The sequence below is a fragment of the Ochlerotatus camptorhynchus genome, unplaced genomic scaffold, assembly GCF_037179485.1.
Source record: "Ochlerotatus camptorhynchus isolate MF236.1 unplaced genomic scaffold, CSIRO-AGI_Acam_v1.1 ptg000300l, whole genome shotgun sequence".
Taxonomy (NCBI): domain Eukaryota; kingdom Metazoa; phylum Arthropoda; class Insecta; order Diptera; family Culicidae; genus Ochlerotatus; species Ochlerotatus camptorhynchus.
Genome location: NW_027040788.1, coordinates 1,287,213 through 1,304,609, shown reverse-complemented (window position 1 = coordinate 1,304,609; position 17,397 = coordinate 1,287,213). Strand labels below are relative to the sequence as shown.

The 17,397-nt window shown below is 40.3% G+C and overlaps 1 protein-coding gene across 6 annotated transcripts in view; it reads left to right on the top strand.

Annotated features, from left to right (window-relative positions):
* Rab3-GEF (Rab3 GDP-GTP exchange factor) overlaps positions 1-17,397 on the top strand; it is a 97,360-nt gene that overhangs the window by 45,514 nt on the left and 34,449 nt on the right. For 4 of the 6 annotated variants that reach the window (XM_065228681.1, XM_065228682.1, XM_065228677.1 and 1 more), the window contains exons 4-7: positions 62-563; positions 1,843-2,204; positions 2,546-2,672; positions 2,933-2,965. In XM_065228681.1, coding sequence (XP_065084753.1) covers positions 62-563; positions 1,843-2,204; positions 2,546-2,672; positions 2,933-2,965 — 1,024 coding nt within the window. The remainder of the gene's footprint in view (positions 1-61; positions 564-1,842; positions 2,205-2,545; positions 2,673-2,932; positions 2,966-17,397) is intronic. The other 2 variants (XM_065228679.1, XM_065228680.1) reach the window with 2 other exon arrangements.

Below are 17,397 nucleotides of genomic sequence, written 5' to 3'. Positions count from 1 at the left end.
TGAGTTCATTTGGGAAGGGCTGGAGGAAGCAGATTTTTCTTTAAAGTTTGCCTGATTTCAGTGACTACAGAAGTAGCAATATAGCACCGAGTGACTCCTCGGATCGGGACTGCCCAAGCAGGAGGGATTCGGATCCACCAAACACAGCCTACTACGGAGGGTCTCAGCAGCAGCAAACTAGACTCGGTGTGACGGGACCGTCGGCGGATTCCGAATCGGGAGGAAGCCATTCTCCGTCACCGCGAGCATCTCGGAAACGATCGAAAATCCGAAGTCACTCCCTTACATCGCTGTGCATCCTTTCGCATCATCCGTTCTTATCAACCTTTCGGGAGTGTTTGTTCATTTTGAAAAAGCTAATCGACGCTTGCAACGATGCTTCCAGCCCGAAACGGGTCGGTGCTTCCCGCCAAAGTGGAAGGGATAGCGTGTGGAGCGTGCTGACCAGTCAGGCCACGGAATCGACGCCATCGGTTGTGCTGCACGACGTGAAGGAGATTGAAACGTGGATACTGAGGCTGCTTTCGGCACCGGTTCCCGTGCCAGGATCCACCAGGGTGGAGGTAGGTTTATACCGTACTCCGCTCGCATTGCACTGAGCTCAGGACAGGAAGTTAATCAAGTGTTGGCTGGAATTATTTAATTATGGTTCCTTTTTAGCGTTTGTAAAAAGATGACCAACAGAATTTCATAGAAATTTCCATGTTGGGCCACTATGCCGAATGCTACAAACGCAGTGTAACTAGGTTGATGCAGAAGCATTAGGCCGAATGTGAAGAGAAGTCTAAGAATATGTTTTAGCTTCCTTGGTGTTCAAAAATAGTTGAGATTCAGGATATAGGGTAGGATGGTGCAAAACGCACCGTTTAAGCAAAATTATCAATTCTCGCGTCACTTTTCAAATAGACCAATCTACATTGATCGATTCTCACATCCGGATACCTGGAACCGGTTACGGTAGTGCTCAAAAAGGACACTATCTGGATGTGGCCAGATCCTTCTGTGGGTCCATGGCATGATGTCTATTTGCTTATGGATGAAAAATCATGCATTTTGAGCCGTCGGACGGTACCAGTGCATTAGGTTTTGAAAGTGTCCTTTTGTTTCCTCTCGGAACCGGTACCAGGTAGCCTAAATGGCCAAAATGGAGATATTCTGGGCAGGGTGCCATTTTAGAAACCTTCATTTGAGGTCAAAAGATCAAGAATCGGTTCAAAAATGGATTTTTGGGAACGAGTTGCAGTTTGGGTCTTTTTCCTAATGTATTAGGAAGGTTAAACCACAGACAAACAGACATAACACATTGCATATTTATCACTGTAAAACATCGTCGCTAAAACATTACCGCCTTCTGTTGAGTACACTGTGGTGGGCAGTACGCTGAATAGATGGCGGTAGTGTGCAAACGTCAAACGCAAGGGAATTGCCTATGCGCGCCACAGGTGGCGGTACTACCAACTAAGAAACTTTTAAATTGACCGTTAAATGCTTGTTCGATGAACAACTTGCGAGTGTTATGTCTGTTTGTCTGTGGTTAAACTGTTTTAAAGCTCTGGAGTTTCCTGTATTTCTCGGAGCTTCTCTAAAGTTTTTGAAATTTCTAAGAATATATTTATACTTCTGTTCTGGGAACATTCCTGATGTATTCAAAGCTTTCCTGAAGTTTTCAAAATTGCTCTTAAGAGCTCTGAATTTCCTTGGCTTTTTTTTTCTGGACTTCCTTGAATTTCTCAGAACTTCTATAAAGCTCCTGTAATTTTCATGGGCAAATTCTGTATTTTTATCATATTGTACTTGCTCTCAGCAATCATTGATATGAACGCTTTATTTTCTATTGTATAGGTCGAAATCCTCTCGCCGGTCATCCATCAACCGCTGGCATTTGCCCTACCGGACCATACCCGTTTCACACTGGTAGACTTCCCGCTGCACCTGCCACTAGAACTGCTGGGCGTTGAAACGTGTCTCAAAGTTATGACGCTCATTCTGCTGGAGCATAAAATCATCATCCAATCACGGGACTACAACGCCCTATCGATGTCCGTGATGGCTCTGGTGAACCTAATCTACCCGTTGGAGTACATGTTTCCTGTGATCCCGTTGCTACCGACCTGTATGGGGAGTGCCGAACAGTTGCTGTTAGCTCCCACTCCGTACATCATCGGACTGCCAGCAACGTTCCTGATGTATAAGAAAAATTTCAGGTGAGTTCAAAACAAGAAATTGGTTTTCGTAACATGCTCCATAAACGTTGGAATAATGCTCCTTTACTGCGTAGCTACTCAGTTTTAATGTCCTGCCCTTTTTTCTTAGTCAGAAAAGCGGAGCGGAGCAAATTTTGCATTGGAATGAGAGAGACAACTATTACTTCTCTCCCTCTCGTACCTTCGCAAAATCTTTCCCCGCGCGTGAAATATCGCTCAGGACGGAATTTACTTTAAACCTTAGTAGCTACGCCGCTGAGAAGTATTTTTCCAAGGTTTATGGAGCATTTCATCGTTTTAATATTGCGTTTCCATAATACCCAATACTTCATTACCTACAGACTGCCGGACGACATTTGGTTGGTGGATTTAGACTCCAATCGGCTTACGCCGGCATCCGGCGAACCCGAGCAAGTTCCACCTCTTCCCGAACCAGAAGGGACGATTCTTAAAAATCATCTAAAACAGGTACTGTAGCGAGTTATATGACTGTGTTCCATCTGGATCACTCGATTACAATCACCGTCTAAATTCCATTGTGTACTCTCTCACTCTCTCTAACTAACTAATTCTTTCGGTTGAACTTTACGTTTGACTATACTGTCTACTTCTTCTTCTTATTCTTCCAAAAACATCCATCCTGTGGCACAAATATTGAAAACAAATGCGCTTCTTTCTGACCACCACCAACACAATATCACCAAACCATCGTCCTAAAATATGTGCAGGCCATGCAACTAATGGATCAGGCAGGAGTTGGTGTAAATATCACTTGTTTGCTATGTTATTTTCAAAGAATTTTGTTGAATGATTTGCTATTTTTGGTAGTAGTTATTTTTGCATTCGTTTTCGTTCACCACTTGAAATTAGCGTAGGCTGATCGATTTGAGTAATTTTTAGAAATTATTGGGTAGAAAACACAAAAGCTTGCACTCATTTGGTAGACTGTATTTAGCATTTAATCCAATTACTAAATTATGCATTTATTACTGTTAGCAACTTGCCCCTGCAATAAACTGAACCGTTTCCGAGTCAATTCATAAATATGTATGGAAACTGCAAATTTTGGCTCAGGAATGGTTAATTAACAAATTAGGAAAGCACACCCTTGAAGTTTACTTAGCAACACTTTCTTAGGTTTAAGAAATTTGATATGTAGAGGAAATGCTCTAATGTTGGCCTATGGATCTAAGATTGGGCCCATCGCTAAAAATCTGCTATTTATCAATTTTATCTAGATGAACGCGTCATTAGGACGGTACTATTGGAAATTGATCGATTGCTGAATTTATGTATGGGCCCAAATTAGGGGCATTTAGGTCGAAATTACATCCATTTCCCCTATATTAGAGATTTATTGATATTTGGATGTGTTAATGTTGGGGTGACTGGGTTCTGAAAAAACGGCTTTCTTATAAATTTTTTGGTTGATTGATTTCCGTTGATCTTGTTTTCCGTGCTGAACACCACAGCTACCGACGCCAGGGAGGCAGCTCTCACACCTGGACCCTACCTATCGACCCATCAAATCATAGACCGGGGACTAACGGCTTTACTTCCCTTCCGAAAGAAGGCGTGGTCTGAGATGTTATGCCTCAGAACATCCCGGCGGCGCCGATTGGGATTGAACCCAGGCATGCTGGGGTGAGAGGTAATCACGCTTACCACTACACCACCGGCGCCGCTAACGACTTTCTTAGACTGAAGTATTTTTAGAAGATAGGCACGGTGTCTTTGTTAGATTAAGTTTAAAACAATAAATTCGCATTCACAAAATCTTCACCATTCGAAAGAGGGAACTGTTACTTAAATTTTTCATCACTTTTTCATGCAAAATAAGGGTCAATTTGAGCATTTATTTCTATGGGTCACCTTTTTTCTAAGTCATTTTGTATAGACAAATTCTAAAAACAAAAATTTACTCCAAAAAAATATTAAGTTATACTGTCAAAATGACGAAAAAAAATCCCCTCTTTCGAATGGAAAGTACTTTAATTACATCCTGCAATTTTTTATGTTCTTTAATTACAGTCGTAATTTCATAAGTAAAAGTAAGCACATTTTGAAAACTTTTAATTTCTGTAAGTACGGGACAATAATTTTCGTATCATACATTACAACTTTTTTTTTTGACGTAGGATTACGTCTTTCGGCAACATATTGGGGGTGCAATTTAAAATAAACCAAAATGGACAGCGGGACGAAAATAGGTCAGGTTTTGACCACATATACCTCTATCAATAGCAAATGAATTTTAATTCTAAACAAGCCAAATAATTGGGAATTTATCTACCAATCTGCTAAATTGAACACTTTATTAATTTTCAATAGGTCACTATTGAAAAATACACAAACGTCCAACTGTTGCAATGGTGATCAAAATTATCACCGATTACCTGCAAACAGCGCATTCCCTAACACAGATTTAAAAATCAGCAGCAGCAGTGATTAGCGTGTGGCGTTAACATTGTTCTCCAGTACCCCACGAAAGGCAGCCTGCAAGCAGTGAGCTGCAGAGCCCACATGAGCACCCATAGAAGGAGGAAGAAGCCGCTGGATCGAAATCAGTTTCCTCGTGAGTAGCTGTGGGTCATCTATGCCAAGCGTGTCAGCCTTGCTCCAAACAATTAACAGCTCGCCAACCACACCCCAAAAAGCTCAGCATTACTCAACCATCACGACTAAACGGTCCTTTTCAGGACCACCACAAATTTGTTAAAGAGTATGTTTTGGATATTGTAAAGGATATCAATCGGATGTCAGTTCCCGCAAGCAGCTAACTATCAAAGCTCAACCTGGCTTATAGAAGGTGTTGAATTGTAGGCCTGAATGTATTGGTGCAATTCGTTTTTCACTCGGTTTTCATTTCGATTCGCACGATTCGTTTACTCAGTCACCCTTGTAGTGACGTCATAATGTTTGTTTCGATCCGCATAGGAAATTAATATGAATTATAGAATTTGTGTATCTTACCAAAATTTTTGAATGGTCTGCCACTAAATGTTGAGATAATTAATTGATTATTGAATATCACACTGTGTATACCATGAAAAAGCAGCCTGTTTGTGAGTTCCATATAACATACAGCTCGCCAGTCTTATCCGTGTTGAACACCCTAATAGATCAGCATTACTCAACCATCACGAGAAAACGGTCCTTTTCAGAACCATCATAAATTTGGTAAAGAGTATTTTTTACGTAGGATTACGTCTTTCGGCAAAAAATTGGGGGTGCAATTTCAGAAAATCAAATTCGACCGCATTATGAAAAGAGGTCAGGTGTTGATCACATACATATAACTCTGTCAATAGCAGATGGATTTTAATTCTAAACAATCCAAACGATTGGAAATTTATCTGGCAAATTGCTACCATGAACACTTTATTAATTTTCAATAAGTGAACATTATCACCGATTACCTGCAAACAGCGCATTCCCTAACATAGATTTAAAAATCGAATTCGATCCTGTCTCACTAAACGGTGCTCATTTAATCACCGTGTGTAGTGGCGTCCGGTCGACGGTGTCCGCAGCAGCAGCATCAGTAGCAGCAGTGCTTTCGGCGTGTAGCGTTGAACATCGTTATCCAGTACACCACGAAAGGCATCCTGAAATCCCCATATAGAAATTGAGAGAAGTGGGAATAATTCGCTTTCGGTGCATATTCAGGTCAAAAAAAAGTGAACGACAACCTAAAGAAATTAGTCAGGGGCTTTGTCGTTCAGTTTTTTCCCGGAAATTAATGTTAAACAAGCTACAATTAAATAAGAATGATTTTTCCCCATACAATTTTACCTGCTTTACTACCAGTCCCCAGAGAGCCAAAAAAAAATCAAATTTGAGAGAGAAATTCTCTCTCACGAGCTCAACCTCTCAACATGCGATGTATTTTGTTGACACTCGACCTTTCACAGTTTACAAAATAGAGTACCTGACACTACAAAACATATCTGGTACCTCTATATATGCATTTACTTTAACATTTGAAGTCCCTCCTTTTTTACATATTCTGCGCAAAAGATACTTTTGCCCCGCCCCATACATAAAATTCGGCGGGAAATTCTGTGAGGGGTGCGCTATTTTGTGTGCAGAATGTGTAAAAAAGGAGGGACTTCGAATAATAATCTAAATGCATATATAGAGGTACCAGACATGTTTTACACTGCAGTGTCCTCTGTGAACAATTATAGGAAAACAAATTGTGTCTAGTTTCCGATAGATGTCACCGCAAACAACAGCAGTAACATCTGATGGAACATGAATGCAGAAGCTTGACAAAATGATTAATTGCCATGTTTTTTATGACACCCAATTTGTGATTTCCTTTGATAGATTGCAAAACAGAGTAGGGTAGAGAACTACTTCGGTCTAATCGCCGATTTTGGGCCTATCGCGCAGAAAACTTCAAATAAATCCATGATTTCAGAGTTAACAAGTCAATAAGGCGTTTGGTACGATAATTTAGTTAATAAGCTACCGAATAAAGTCAATGAGAACGCGTGATATGAAGGTTTGCACCCATAATTTCCACAAACAAAAGAAGTTCTCCGACCGAATCAATTTTTTTCTTTACCCGATAGGCCGAAGTGAATTCATTGGCGTTTCAATGCGTAAGGCCGACTTTAGAATCCGTGGGCCGAGTTTGGCGTCAAGAAGCAGTGTTAGACTTATAACAATATCTAAACAATTTGTTTCTCTATATCAAATCTTACGGTACGTACAGAAAGGTAAATAAATTTGGAAGCCATCAGTAATAATAACATTCCGTTTGGTGCTAAACTGCGCTATATTAAGAAAGAAATTGACCACTTTTGGTAATATGGTCGATTTTGTTTTTTTTTTTTTAATTGCATCCCCAATATGTTGCCGAGAGACGTAATCCTATGTCAAATCTACGGTCGAATCTTGGAAACAACCTCTTACTTTTTTAACTAGTTCGTTTATTTACTTGGCTCAGTCTTATGTGACACTTTGCGGAGCCAAAAATCAGTAATGTTTGGATTTACATTTAATCAATATTCTTAATGAGAGCTCCCAGAAATGGTTCTGCAGGGGTTAAACTCCCGCTAGTACCTCTAGGCTCATATTGTGTGTTGAATGCATACAGCCAAGGGCAATACGTATACAACGATATTGAATGCGTTCCAATTTAATTAGGTGGCTTTTTCTTGCTGAGAGGAAGCAAGAAGAGCCATACTCAAGTACTGAAAGAATAGTCGTTTTATACAGTTTAATTAGGTCTTCCGGGTGAGCACCTCACCATGTCCCGGAAATTGATCGTAGCAAGTTGAACCTTTATTGAAACTTTTGTTTCAAATACGGAATGTGGGTACCCCAAGTGTATTTCAAATCAAACCAGACTCCAAGGTATTTGAAGGTTAAAGATTGAGTAATGTCTCTGCCCAAAAAATTTAGACGCAGTTGGGTTGGAAACCACTTCCTTGTAAACACTACCAAATTAGTTTTTTTTTCGGTGAAAACTCGATCCCTAAATTTCTTGCCAGAAAGACAGATTATTTAGGGAATTTTGCAATGGTCTTTGCAAGATTTCCGCACGTGGACCTCTCAGGGAAACCAAGGCATCGTCTGCAAGCTGTCTAAGCGTGAATAGATTATCTAAGCAGTTATCAATATCTTGACATAGAAATTATAAAGTAAGGGACTTAAACATGAACCTTGGGGTAAGCCCATGTAGTCAATTCTAGAAGTTGTCAGTTGACCTAGATTGATGGTCATTTGTTTTTCTGACAGCAAATTATACAAGAAATTATTCAAAATACCGGGTAATCCACTACTGTGCAAATTGTCTGACAGTATGTCTATGGAAACAGAATCAAATGCGCCAAAAATATCCAAAAAGACTGAATCCAATTGCTCCTTGTGCGCAAAAGCCAGTTGAATATCAGATGAAAGCATCGCTAGACAATCATTTGCTCCTTTACTCTTTCGGAAACCAAACTGCGTATTTGAAAGTAGGTTGTTTGATTCATCCCGATGGCCAAGTCCTGGTAGGATCATTTTTTCGAATAATTTCTTCAGGCATGATAACATAGAGATCGAACGGTAAGAATTGTGATCAGACGCTGGTTTCCCATGCTTTTGAATAGCTATTACTTTAACCTGTCTCCATGCTGGTGGAACTATATTGAGTTCCATAAAGGAATTATACAGGTTAAGTAATCGACTTTTAGCGATATTTAGGGAGGTTTTTTAGATCGAATTTGATCATATCGCTTCCCGGAGCAGAGTTATTCGATAAAAGAAGCGCCATTGAAAATTCCAGCATTGTGAATGGTTCATCCAGAGAACCGTTACTTCGGGCTGTATCTCGTAAAGTCGGTTGCGCTGGGACAGAGTCTGGACAAACCATTTTAGCGAAGTCGAATATCCATTGAGAGGAGTATTCTTCACTCTCATTGGAAGCATGAGCGGGTTCGCATATAGCGAGCCTTTTTCCAAAGCGTTGTCATCGAGGTTTCTCTAGAAAGTCCCTCGATAAAAGTACGCCAGTAATTTCGTTTCTTTGCTTTAGTAAGAAGAATTACACGGTCATTCTGAATAAAATTCCAGAAAATTCTGAATAAAACTCAAAGAAAATTTAGAGGTAAGTTCCAAAAAATATCCAAAACTCCACAAGTCCAAGTAAATTATGGCAAGAGTTCCAAAGCAAAGCTTACAAGAACTTCTAAAAATTCTTACATAGATTTTAAGAGAATTGTGATAAAAACTCTAAAGGAATCTGAATCTAAAGTTGATTCGGTTCCAAAGGAATCCTTGTAAGAATTTTAAATTTTTGTAAGTGTAAAGAAAGTAGTAGCTTTGAGTTAATTTCCATGGAAGATTAAACTCACAACACGATAGGATAGTGTCGTGGGAGTTTTGAGGAGAACTCTACATAATTAAAAAAATATTTACATCGAAGTTTTGGGAAACTTCTAACGGTATTTATAATGGAATTTGATGGCACATTTGAAAATAATTTTAAAGATGAAAATGAAGAAGTTCTGATGAATCTAATTACGTTTTCGACACAACCGTTCGACCGAAACGTCAAAATGCAAGAAATCAAAAAAATATTTTGATCGGAAATCCAAGGGAATCACGTATAATGGTTTCGAGGAATTCTAAGACCCTGGCAGAGTGAATCCGAGAAGCCGATCTGAACAGCAAAAATAAAAATTATTATCAATAAGATCTTTTGTCCAATCGGCTTCTTGCATTCACTCTGCCAGGCGCCTAAGGCGATTTTCAATTCAAAGGATAGTTGTTCGCGAATCACGAGTAAGATTCCAAGATACTTCTAAAGAGAATATCAAAGAACTTCAGAAAATATTCCATGAAATCAACAGTTCTGAGGTCAATTCTGGACATAATGAAATGATTGGTCAGCCTGTGGACATGTATTCCACAGTCTGAGAGCATTCCGCGGGCCACACAAACTCACCCTGCGGGCTGCATTTGGCCTGCGGGTCGTTGAATGAGCACCACTGGATTAACTGGTTCTAGAGATATGGGCGGAACAAGACCCAAAAATCGCGGAATTCCGGAACTAAGTGGTTTTTGTCGGCAACCCCATAACCGAATTATACAAAACAACCAGCATTTAAAAGGTATTATGAATGTGAATACTGATGAACAAATTTAGAATCGGTCAACTATTTCCGGAGATATGGGCGGGATAGGCTCCGTAAAACATGGAGCTTGGGAACTAAGTCATATTTCTCGGTATCGTGATCCCATAGTCTCGTCCATAGAACATTATTGAACAGATTCAGAATCGGTCAACTGGTGCTGGAAATGTGGCAGGAACATGTTCCGGGGCATGTGAGCCATGATACTAAATTTGACCGGTAAGGAATAAAACCAATCATGTGACAAAACAAATTACTTCAAAATATGACAACCAAATCAATTTTGACCATTTCGAGCGCTATGGACCACGGTTCCGGGCATGTCCCGGATGCCCCCGGGGAATTAACCTTGAATTAAAACCCATTAAATTCCAAGATGTACGTAAACAATGCAACATCAATAATACGTATCACTCAAAATTTATTCTTGGCTTGCTGTCCATATGAAGTAAAACAAAAACATGTTTCTGATGTGGAAAAAGTTGTACCACCAACGATGACTGACCCCATTGTTTACGTACGGTGGAGACATCTACAATTTGTAATTGGGTACGTGAAACTAGTCTAGATCTGTCTAGATACTCGGGGGGTGGCTATCACGCTAACTTGAAAGTACCCATTAATGGTTGAAAAAGACCCATTTTGAAGAAAAGTGGCTTAACTCATTAAATGAGTAAATTTTTTACCCATTAATGAGTATCTGTTACCCATTAATGAGTAATTGTTAATCATTGATGGGTAACAGATACTCATTAATGGGTAAAATTGTTTAATCATTAATGAGTTAAGCCACTTTTCTTCAAAATGGGTCTTTTTTTACTCATTAATGAGTACTTTTAAGTTAGCGTGATGGGCAACATATTGACTGTATGGTGGAATTCGGCCCTTTTGACTCGCGCCTATTTTTTATTTTCAAAACGGTGTATTCGATATTTTTCAATAAATCCTAGCACGTAAACGGCTCATCTAATCGACATGACGTCTGAGACGAGGGGCTCACAATACCCTAAGAGGAAGAGGAGATAACTGGCTTCTTTTAGTCTATGACGTGTTCTTCTTCTCTCGAGCAAAAACTAATTCATTATGGGCGACACAGTCGACTGTCAAAATACAAGAAAATAGATTCTCTGTTGTAAAAATTCTCGCGTTTCTATACGTTCGCCTGACCAATCAGGCGCTGGTTCACGTTTGACAGAAAATTGGTTCATAAAAGTCCCCCTATTGTCCCCTCTTCCTCTTGCTTTGGAGTTCAGGTAATATCCTTCCATCTCCAGTTCTAATACGGGCGATATAAACTCACACGGTACTGGCTGGGGCGAATCATACGATGACAATAGAGCGGGTATTTTCTATGATTTGTGCGACGATTTCAACTTCACTATCTTGAACACTGGTGAACCAACACGTATAGAAAAACCTCCTGCTTGAGAGAGCCGTATTGCCATATCTTTGTGCTCTAACTCACTATCATTAGGTTGTCTGTGGAAGGTTATCAATGATCCCCATGATAGTTATCACTTACCAATTATTATTTCAATCAAAAGTGGTCGTCTAAAAACAGATCAGTCAATTCAAGTTCCTTTTGACCTCACGAGGAACATTGATTGGCAAAAATTTGTATCAGCGGTAACTCTTGGCATTGATTCTACCTATTCTTTACCGAACTAATATACAAAAGCGCATTAGAAGCTCAGAACCGACGTGTTCCAAGTGCATCCTTCCAAAGAAGACCCGCCACTCCTGGATGGGATGACGATTGTACGAAGTTGTATCTTGAGAAATCCGATGCCTTCAAAAAGAACTGAGCTTTTTGGAAAAGTATCTAAAGCTTGAAAATAGCTTAAAAACTTACTATAACTACTTTTAAATTATCCAATGAATTTACCTAAACTTTTCCACACAACGCCATTGAATTTCTTTTCAGAACTACTTTCTAGACTCCTCGAAATTCCTCGAAGAATACTTTCCGGAATTACCTTGGATTTGTCTTTGGAATAACTTTTGAATCATCCCAATTGACATTCCTTTGTATTTATATCCTGTAAGTGTATCCAAGTTCAAGACAGATCCCAGGTTTATTTTCAAGCTCAAACCACAAAAAAACTATTTCTTACTATAGCGGCGCCCGTGGTGTAGTGGTAAGTGTGATTATATCTCACCCATGTAGGCATGGGTTCAATCCCAGTCGGCGCCGCCGGAATGTTCTGAGGCATAACATCTCTGATCACGCCTTCCTTCGGAAGGGAAGTAAAGCCGTTGGTCCCCGGTTCATGAGTTGATGGGTCGATAGGTAATGTCCAGGCATGGGAGCTGCCTCCCTGGCGTCGGTAGCATTGGTGCACAGTACGGAAAACAAGGTCGACGGAAAACAAATCAAGGAAAAAAATCTTACTACAATCTTTTACTTTCCAAGCTTCGAACTTGTTATCCATTCAAGGCTCAAAGGCCTTCAGCATAGCAACCTTGGGAAAAATTTCAAGATTCTGTAACTCGGAAAACTTCTTAAGTCTTACTGAGACTTTGTAAATCTTTCGAAATCTCGAACTTCTAAATTTAAACTTAATTTAGAGCTCAGAAAATCTGCCACAGTTTTATAGCAATAGATTGAAAATCTATTAATTAACATTCTTTAGAAGCATGGTGGTTGTTGCGTTCAATTCGATAGAGTGGTTACCAAGAAATACGTTTAAGAAAATTATGTTACGTGCTCTCACACACACACACACATATACACAGACACACATTTTACAATCCCGTCAAGCTGAGTCGATTGGAAGACTATTAGAAAAAAATGTCAATGTTTTTATAAAAAAATTATAAAAACAAAAAACTCAAAAACGTTAAAAAAAAAGTTGATCAAAAATGAGACCAATTGTAAATTTACTCCACCATTATTCGATTTGACAGAATTAGAGTACCATAATTTTGGGGTACATTACACTGGAGCTGTCAATTAGCTCCTGAAGTGCCCATTGGCGAATCAAAGCAAAGCCAAAACTGGCCATGCGACACCTAGCTTTAAGATCCGCAATTACAAAAATGAGGATGTACTAAAAAAAATTTCATGCAATTTGACAGATATCAAAACGTTATTACCATTTCACCCACTCGCCATCTGTGAGTCAATCGTCATTCTGATTCTTCAATAGCGCACTATTATGTAAAGTTTCATGGAATTCTGAGAGGTAAAATCTGAAAGTCGGTTATTGTTTCGCTACTTGGCGTGGATTGCACAGTAGTGAAAAGCTACAAGATAGATTGTATGGGTTCAGGTTTGTTACTAGCGCATGTGTTCACAAATTTCTACCGCCTGATGATCCAAAAAAGATAAACAGAATTTTTAATCTATTAGATATTATGCCTGCTCGTTACGTAGTCTTGATATAATTTTTTTATTAATATCAAAATCTATTCTAAAATGTAATTGGCATTAAAGGGCCACCCACATTAGATCTGGATTTGACGCGTTGTGGCAAAGTGACAGCTAAATATATTAGGTTTTGCACCGTCGGGGTTAACCTCAATCTGATGACAGTTTAGTGGTACTGTTTACGTGGACTTAGCCGATTTTTTCTTGGGTGGATTTTCTCGATAATTTTTCACACTGCAGTGAGATATAAACCACATTTCTGCAATGTTCACGAGCAACATCCTTGCAATGCGCTGTTCCTCGACAATTTTCAAGTTAAAATTCGGAAATTTTAGAATTTTTTTTTTTCGAAAAAACGACTAAGTGCTCGTAAACAGTACCACTGAACTGTCAAAAAGGTTCAGCCGATTAACACTGAGTTCATTCGTGACGTCACGCTGCAGAACCTAATTGTCTAACTGTCAAATTTACGTCAACGCAACACAAACGGATCTAATGTGGGTGGCCCTTAAGGTACAGCGTCCATAAATCATGGCTGACGTGCTCTGCAACTTTAAAATTTCTACACTCAAAAAATTTCACACGTCATCATTATGTGTCTCACACTTAATTTTGCGCTTATTGTCAAACACATCCATTTCATGTGTGAATCTTATGCTATGAATCATGCCTGAACACTATGGATTTGAATTGTGACACACTTGGATTATATGTGCCTCATTTGGTGATATCAATAGCTTTGTACATCATTGTTCAATGTTCTACTTTATCGACTTCTACTTTACCGGCTCTAAAAATGAATCGACAAATACATAAAAAAAAACTGCCAGATTCCAGAGCTTTCCCATATCTTTTTAATGGGTCTGATTTGGGATTCGATCATGAACTGCCGGAGTCTTCGTTCGATCTCACTGTGCCACGGTTGTTCTCATATATGAGGCGGGTTGATAGGATAAAGTCACAAGAAGTCTTGTTTTCGATGTTTACCTTTCTTAGCTAGCAATTCACATCGCATTGAAATGCAAAACACTTTAAATCCATCTGTTTTAAACAGTAGTGTGATTCAATGTGCAATGCACTTGAAGAGATAGTGAAAATTTTTCATCATTTCAAAATTTGAAACACTATAAATTAACGTGTATAACACATTGAACCGAGGTGAAATACACTTAAAGTAAATGTGATTGTGCATTTAAAAAATTAGGTGTTCGATCAAACGTGTGGAATTTTTTGAGTGTAGGGAGTAAATCTCAGACTGTATTGCTATTTTAAGCATGAAATTTCTCTATATTTGCTGCTTTGTACAAAATAGCCCTTTCCTACACCGAGGCAAATAGACTTAAGAATGTCATAAGGCTCGATTTATGGTGTTAATCATTTCCAAAGCGTTCCATTTTCCAAAGCGTTGAAAGACGAGTAGTCAACACACGGAACCCGTAATCTCAACGTCCATAGTTCGGTTCCAGTCTGCTCCGATTTATTATTTTTTGTCAACATTATTTGTCATAATGCGAATCAATGAAATTCATACCGATTTCTTGTGGCTAACATTCACAAGTGGTTCTTATGGAATTCTGAAGTTCTTTTGCCTCAGTGTATGGCCATGAGATAAAATTATAATTATGGATCAAGTCGGTCGAATAGCTCTCTCAGAATAGCTATTTATGCAACAAGTTGCTTAAGTAGATTTTTTCAACACGAGGATAATTAGGGTTAACTATCCCATTTCCGGCCTATTAAGCACAACCCGCACGTAGTCTTTCTTAATCTAGCGCAGTTTAGCTCCAAACGGAATGTTATTAGTATTGGCTTTCAAATTTATTTACCTTTCCGTACGTACCGTAAGATTTGATAAAGAGAAACTAATTGTTGAGATATTGTCAAAAGTCTAACACTGCTTCTTGACGCCAAACTCGGCCTACGGATTCTTAACTCAGCTTAACGCATTGAAACGCCATTTAAACGCCAATGAATTCACTTCGGCCTATCGGATGAAAAATAAAAATTGGGGCGCTTCTTTTGTTTTTGAGAATAATGGGTGCAAACCTTCATACCACGCGTTCTCAATGACTTCGTTCGGTAGATTATTAGCTAAAGTATCGTACCAAACGCATAATTGACTTGTTAACTCTGAAATCATGGATTTATTTGAAGTCTTCTGCTCGATAGACCCTATCACGGTTCTAGGTTCTACCACAAACTTTCTTAACTGTCTATTATGTGCTTGAGCAGAGATCCTTGACGAAAGCCCTCGTCTTCCACTTCCGCTCGTAGGTTCTCATCCTCCGTACTGCAGGATTGCGATCGCCTGATGGTCGCTTTGTATGTTCGCACCCTCTCCAGTTCATGTTAGCCACCAGCGACGGACAGCAGAAAGTTGGTTGCTTGGTTTATTTATTGAAGAGACTTTCAGCCGTAGGCTGGTTCATCTCTGGGAGTCCCAGAAGGGGGATCCCCCAAGTTGCAGAGTTTTTTTTTTATTTTATTAAAAAATACTGTTTGAGGAGCCTGTGATTTGGTGAGTCCAGAAGTGCCAGAATGGAGTGCCATAAGCTGTCTTTGCTGTGTATGCTGTCGATAGTCGTTTGGTATTCGTCGAAATTGCCAGGTTGTTTACCTTGGGGGTGTCGTTTTCGTTGCGTTGGTCGGTTGTACGAGTTCTTGTCTGGTCGTGGTATATTTGAATGTTTGGTTCGTTATCCTTGTGGGGGTAGCTGGTGTCGTCGTTTGTGGTACTTTTCAGTTTGGCTTAGAAACTATCAACAGCAGACTTCATATTCGGTCCGATTAAATTGCATCGAAGAGGCCGGCTTCTCGGAGAAAACCTGCTTCCAACAATGACGTATAGCATGCGTGGGCCCTCGTATTGAGGGCAGTGGCAGATGGCATGTTCGACGGAGTGATGTACTTGGCAGACCTATCTTTAGAAAAGGGTCGGTGCCAAAGAAATTGTGCGATATGTGGGTGTGTCCCGTACTCAATCTTGAGAGTTTGTATTCGATGGTTCTTAGGATCCTCCCATTGGACGATATCCCCTTTAGCCTTCCAGATGAAAGTCTCTCTAGCGTTGTTCCAGGAGGAGGCTCACGAGTCGTTGAAAGCTTTGTCGACCCACTTTTTCAGGTCTGCAGCTGGTACTGTATCGGTGTATACCGTGGCCAGCCTGCCGGAGGCCGCTAGGTGGTCTGCCTCGAGGTTGCTACGTACCCCGCAATGACCCGGGATTCAAGCAAAGGTAGTGTTGGGTGGGACATACCTTTGGATGTCTTGGATCCAGGAGTGTTCGGAAAGGTCTGAGTCGAGAGCTTCCACTAGACTAGCCTAGTCGGTAAACACGGCGATCGGGTCGTTGCAGCAATAAAGGCGGCGCAGCTTCGGCCGAGAAGATGGACCATTGAATCGGAAGCTTATAGCAAACTGCTAGGTGCAGTCCTGTTACCCCGATACCAACACCCATCCAAGTAACTGAGCCATCGGAGTAGCGGATGGTATGATGTTTATATTTTTCCATGGAGCTGGGTTACCGATTTAGAAACAGCTAGATGGTTGAAACCTGCCTTGAACTTGTTTTTGATGGAGTAATCGGTCCGGGTTTTTGGTAGGTTCCAACCTCTGGCTCTGACCCAGTGAACCCTGCTCACTGTAGGGAGCTCTTGGTTGGTCCACTTTATCAGGCACTGCAGAATGGGATGTCGACAATGGATTCACGGCCGTCAGTTTCACCAGAGCTTCAAATAGGCTTTACCCTCTTGCGTTGGTACTTCTGCTTCGTCACTCCACTGTCCAAGCTTTGAAGTCTCCATCGATTACTACTGGTCATCGACCGATAAGCTCTTCGGTAAATCTATCCAGCATCTGAAGGTACTGCTCTAGGAGGTGCGTAGCAACTGCATATGAAGATTCCGGTCATTTTGTTTATCACCCGTATCTTGTGTTGCTGCCATCCCAGCTCTATCCTCCATCCAGTTACCGTTATCGGGTGCAACTTGATACGTCTCACCCCAGCAGGCCTGGGTTCAATCCCAGTCGGCACAGCCGGGGTGTTCTGAGGCATAACATCTCTGAACACGCCTTACTTTGGAAGAGAAGTAAAGCCGTAGGTCCCCGGTTCATGAGTTGATGGGTCGATAGGTAGGGTCCAGCAATGATTGCAACGTCGCACTTGCTGATCTCTTTATTTGTTCAAAATTCA